The sequence below is a fragment of the Pelophylax lessonae genome (genome assembly GCF_965119305.1).
Source record: "Pelophylax lessonae genome assembly, chromosome: 6".
Taxonomy (NCBI): Eukaryota; Metazoa; Chordata; class Amphibia; order Anura; family Ranidae; genus Pelophylax; species Pelophylax lessonae.
Genome location: NC_138773.1, coordinates 23,014,275 through 23,020,370, shown reverse-complemented (window position 1 = coordinate 23,020,370; position 6,096 = coordinate 23,014,275). Strand labels below are relative to the sequence as shown.

General features: G+C 41.8%; 1 protein-coding gene across 1 annotated transcript in view; it reads left to right on the top strand.

Annotated features, from left to right (window-relative positions):
- The first annotated feature begins 462 nt into the window (after positions 1–462).
- The window catches only part of LOC309557826 (up-regulator of cell proliferation-like), a 30,707-nt gene continuing 25,073 nt past the window's right edge, over positions 463–6,096 (top strand). Inside the window, exon 1 of the mRNA XM_082260594.1 lies at positions 463–493. Within this exon, the coding sequence (XP_082116720.1) occupies positions 478–493 (16 nt within the window). The 5' untranslated portion in view covers positions 463–477. The remainder of the gene's footprint in view (positions 494–6,096) is intronic.

The window sequence follows — 6,096 nt, the reverse complement described above, 5'->3', positions numbered from 1 at the left end:
GGAACCCACAGTGACAGCTTATCTTCGCGCCAGCTGGTGTCGGCGAGGCTTTCCCACAGTCACCATCCCTGACATACCACGGTATTCGGCACATTTGACATCCTTTATCCGGCTTCTCAGTGCCCCTGCCTCAATCGGGACCTGGTGTGGTATGTGCCTTCATGTTCCTGATTTTAATCAATAAACTAAGCTTTTATTTACCGAATACTACATGCGTATCCTCCTTGGATCATCAAAAGGGTTCTCCTGTGCGCTGCCAATGAATGTTGTATATCTGTGAGAGGTAATAAATACCTGGAGGGGCTTCACCGACACATTACTGAGCATGTGTGCACTTATGTGTGGGGCTTGGGCTGTTTTATTGTTCTTTATGTATACACAGGGAAGAGATTAGCAAAATTAAAAAAATGTGTTTTGTGTTTTGTAATCTTTTAGTCTGTGGATGTGGATCACGGAAGATAATCTCACGCCTTCCAGATGGCTACAACAGGAGGTATTTTTTGGTCATAGTTAGGGATGAGGTTCGGGTTTGGGTCTACTATTGATTGGAGGCCAAACCAGTAAGTTAAAGGATCGTGCTCCTCGAAAAGGAATGTAACAATCCGACCACCCAAATTCTTTGTAACAGTAATGCACAGCAATGGGCCATCTAGCTTAGAATGCCAATAATGGGGGCTTTATTTTGTGCCAGCCCCCTCACTATAAAAGGGTGCACAGGGCAGTCATACTGTCAGTGAACTGGTAGCTGCTGCAGGGAAAACTTACAAACTGTATAGGGAAAAATTAGGGTCAATAATTCTGATTGCTAGTTCTTTGGGCAATATACACGTTTGTTGCCTTTTTATTATTATTGGGGGCTTTTTTGTCTTTAATTTTATTTTGTGGTTGATTTGAAGCCAGAGGTTACTTTTACTTGCTGTCAAGTTTATAGCGAACTGTTTTTTTTTTTTTTTTTTGTTTTTTTTGCAGCAATTTTCCCTGACAGCCCCCCTAAACCCAACATAGAGGCTGGAGGGGGTTGCACACATGCCATGATCATGGAAAACAATAAACCCTGTGTCACATTCATAGGCAGTACTGCCACTGAATGTAACTAATTCTTCAGATTTTTGCTCAACTATGATTGTACAACATTATTATACCCTCCTCTTTCCCTGAAGATGGAAAACTGTATTTCTGAAATGCGTTAGCTATAATCCTGTGAACATCTTTACTGACCAGGTCTTCTACCCTAGAAGGCCTGTCTGGTGCTCTAAACAATTAGAGTAGCAGGGTATCTCAAACTTGAATTATACAAGGCTACAGTTGTGCTCATAAGTTTGGTACAAGCCTCAAACCTTCTGCCACAAAGTAATTTTGTGAGGAGTGATGAGACCAAAATTGAGCTTTTTGGCCACAACCATAAACGCTACATTTGGAGAGGAGTCGCCAAGGCCTATGATGAAAGGTACACCATTCCTACTGTGAAACACGAAGGTGGATCGCTGATGTTTTGGGGATGTGTGAGCTACAAAGGCACAGGAAATTTAGTCAGAATTGCTGGCAAGATGAATGCAGTATGTTATAAAAAAATACTGGAGAAAAATATGCATTCATCAGCCGGAAGCTGCGCATGGGACGTATTTGGACATTCACTTTTTACATGTGTGTTACCCATGATTCTGCCTTAAAAGTCCCATTGGGGGTTATATATTTTCTGCACCTTTTCTTTACCATTGTATCTGGGCAATCTCTGAATGATTGGAGCTTTTCAATCTCAGGTCTTTTACCCCCTAATAGCACATGTGCAGTCTCAATTGCGCCTGGATCACACCAGATGCACCTTTTTTACTATTCAGTGTAGTTTATTACCTGTTATATATTGGCACACTGCAGAGTTAGTTTTTTCTGTTCTTCCTTTTTTTTCTCATCGTGGCAGCACATGCACCATAATTTTGTGGGACACAGATTCTAGTATCTTCAAGACCAGTCACCTCTGTGACTATAGTTTCAGTGTAACAACCCGTGGTGGAAGAGGTTACCTTCCAATTTCTAGCAGTAAGCTCCCAGTGACCGTCCATATCTTGGGATTTTTATAGGATTCAAGCTCAAATCCTTACATGTTCAAGGACTAAACAACTCAGCTAAAAGAGCCTCATTGTGGGGGGAGGCCCTAAATTTACAATGTGATTTAATTTATATTCAAGAAACCCACTTCCACAGTTTCTCCATTCCCAGATGCTATCATAAAATGTTTCCTTTCATTTTTATGGGCAGTGCTCTAGAAAACAGAGAGGAGAGTTAATTCCTTTTAAGGACTGAATTGCATTCACTCTGCTGGACTCGATTCTTGGTTTTACCAGGCAGCCAATACATCATCCTTCTGTGTGAAATTAATTTGAAGCCATATACCTTAGTGAATATTTACACCCCTAATACTCATCAACCTAATTTTTTGGTACAGAAATATTTTGCAAAATCAAATCTGTTGAAAAGGGGCTCCTTGGACTTCATCAGTCCTTGGCTTGTTTTTGTTGTTTTATTAGGGGATGATAACTTGGATGGGGTAAGGGATTATAAGACTTGAAAATGTCCAACAAACAAAATCAGTGACATCTTCCTTACTGTTTTTAGATTCCTCTTCTTCCTTCCTCCTGCACAAACTGGGTTCCCTTTTGTACAGCTTCTGCTGGATCACTCCTGGAGGAACAGTCTATCATTAGTTTAGCAACAGCCTATTTTAGGCTAGGCACTCTTAGTCCCTTGGTAAAGTAGCACATGCGGAGTGAACAGCATCTCGCACCACCTTCTGCTTCCCTGTAGACACTGATCCCAGCTCTACTGTTTGCAGAAATGCTAGCCCACTTGACTTCCACCAGCCGGCCTGGCTGCTTTCTCTTCCCAGTCCTCCTGACTGATATACACATGGAGACTGCCCAGGGCAAAGCTGGATGAAGGCTTTGGACTCCGCTGTCTTCAAGAAAGACCTGCTACAGCTGGCAGTCTCTCCCCTTGTCTGTCCCTGCACTGTACTGATCTTCTCACTGTCTCTCCTTGCTCCTGCTGCCTCTTCAGTTAGGGTCCCACAAACTGCCTCCTGTGGTGGGATCCTTCCTGGTCAGCCTCCAGAGCTTCAGTCGGAGGTAAAACCCCAGGGGTCCCTCAATGGCCACAGACAGACTCCCCTCAGCACTGCTTCTCCATCTTCCACCCGACTCCCTGACTGGCATGGCTCATTCGTATTTAAGGGCTCCTTAGTCCCCAGCCAGGCCCACATCCTGGGGATTAGCTAAGGGCTCCTAAATATTCAAGGCAACCCCTCCTAGCTTCCATCCACTATCTTATAGAACATTTAACATTTTTGAAACAGGAGGAGGCACCAGAGAGCTGCCAGGATGAGTCATACAATCCCGATCTATAATAACTTCAAATGTAGAAATACCCAATTATTCCCTGCACTTTCATACTGTCAGTGCTCATATCGTATTAAACCAAGAGTTTTGTTTAAAATCTGCGCTCAGATCAATAGTGACAACAAATACAAAATCAAAAAAGGAAGAACACAGGTGTGCATATCCTTTTAAATTAAATAAAGTGTCTGTCCCTTTAAGAACCTATATTACCAACACAGTATAACTCATATACATAATATCTGAGCATGTGCAAAACTTATATTAAGAGTGCTAAAAAAAAAAAAAACTAAATGTAATTAATAAAATAAATATGTGCAAAAAAGCAATTTATCAATTCATATGATTGTGCAAAAAAGAAGAATCCAGTCCAGTGTAGATCTCCAAGTTCAGTGTATGACTGTGATGGAAAGTGCTTTCTGTGCATAAAACAATTTACCAATTAAGATAAATACACATTAGTCCACTTGTGCAAATAATAATATAGTCCAGCGCAAATCCACAGCCCTGAAGATCAATACATGGGCATGTTGAAAAGTGCTCTCTGTGAATGGAATTGATGATGACAGCTAATAGCTATGCTCCAGTGATCATGTGCAACTAAAGCAGCTTACCAAAAGCACAAAACAGCAGAGCACATACAGTATCTCACAAAAGTGAATACACCCCTCACATTTTTGTAAATATTTTTATTATATCTTTTCATGTGACAACACTGAAGAAATGACACTTTGCTACAATGTAAAGTAGTGAGTGTACAGCTTGTATAACAGTGTAAATTTGCTGTCCCCTCAAAATAATTCAACACACAGCCATTAATGTCTAAACCGCTAACAACAAAAGTGAGTACACCCCTAAGTGAAAATGTAAAAATTAGGCCCAAAGTGTACATTTTTTGTGTGGTCACCATTATTTTCCAGCACTGCCTTAACCCTCTTGGACATGGAGTTCCCCAGAGCTTAACAGGTTGCCATCATCACGGAACTGGTGGATGTTAGAGACCTTGAGCTCCTCCACCCTCCGTTTGAGGATGCCCCACAGATGCTCAATAGGGTTTAGGTCTGGAGACATGCTTGGCCAGTCCATCACCTTTACCCTCAGCTTCTTTAGCAAGGCAGTGGTCATCTTGGAGGTTTTTTTATGGGTTCCTTATCATGTTGGAATACTGCCCTGCGGCCCAGTCTCCAAGGGGAGGGGATCATGCTCTGCTTCAGTATGTCACAGTACATGTTAGCATTCATGGTTCCCTCAATGAACTGTAGCTCCCCAGTGCCGGCAGCACTCATGCAGCCTCAGACCATGACACTCCCACCACCATGCTTGACTGTAGGAAAGACACACTTGTCTTTGTGCTCCTCACCTGGTTGCCGCCGCACATGCTTGACACCATCTGAACCAAACAAGTTTATCTTGGTCCCATCAGACCACAGGACATGGTTCCAGTAATCCATGCCCTTTGTCTGCTTGTCTTCAGCAAACTGTTTGAGGGCTTTCTTGTGTGCCATCTTTAGAAGAAGCTTCCTTCTGGGACGACAGCCATGCAGACCAATTTGATGCAGTGTGCGGCGTATGGTCTGAGCACTGATAGGCTGCATGTGCACTCAACTTCTTTGGTCGACCATTGCGAGGCCTATTCTGAGTGGAACCTGTCCGGTTAAATGGCTGTATGGTCTTGGCCACCGTGCTGCAGCTTAGTTTCAGGGTCTTGGCAATCTTCTTATAGCCTAGGCTACTAGCCTGGCTCGGGTCCGCCAGGAGGGACGTCCCTGTATCTGGAGATTGCTACCAAAGCAAGGTAGGTCCTGATGCCGTATGGCCTACAGGACCCACGTCTTCTGGTGAGTCTGAATTTCACTTATTCTTCAAGGTGAAGGGTCACATAATATTGAGAAGAAGACAAGAAGGAATATCGGCACTTTATCTATTTATTAATTGATCTGACATCATATATTGGACTATTTGTTATTTATCTATTTACACATAATCATTCTCACTTCATGGACTTGATCGCTTATTTATTTACCACACGGTTATAGACTTTATCACGGATTTCTGTTATATATATTTATATGTATATTTATTTATCACAGCAAGTGCTATAGGTAATCGATTTTTATTGATTATTTTTTTCCCACATTTTGCACTAGCACTTTCTATAGCAGCTGCTACCAAAAATATTTAGAACACTTAATTGTTTACAATTTTTATATATATTTATTTAATTTATTGATCAATATTGAGGTATTACACTTTCACTCAATAGAAGATACTATCTATTACTCACCATAGGACTAGGTTTTTTTAATTATTTATTAGATCCCCCCTTGGCGCAGGTTATATCCTAGGTATATATTTTTTCCATACTAGCCTACTAGCCTACTTGCTATCTGCACCTATTGAACTAATGTCAAATGCCTGTAATGGCCTGTGAGATCTCTCTTCGGGGTTTCACCTCTGTTCTGCATTCGTGATTTCAGATTATGGGCATGAAGCACTTGGCAAGTTGGAGCTCCTGGATTCTATCTTTAAAAAGGGCTCATATAGCTGGGGCATATCATGGTACTTTTTCCTCCTATGCTAGGGGGGTATCTACTCTGGTGACGAAGGCTCTTCCTATTTCTCTGTACATGCTGTTAAAACCAACCCTTGTGGTCCCTTTGTTATTTTGGTAATCAAAGTCTGGGGTGTCATCTTAACCTTGATTAAT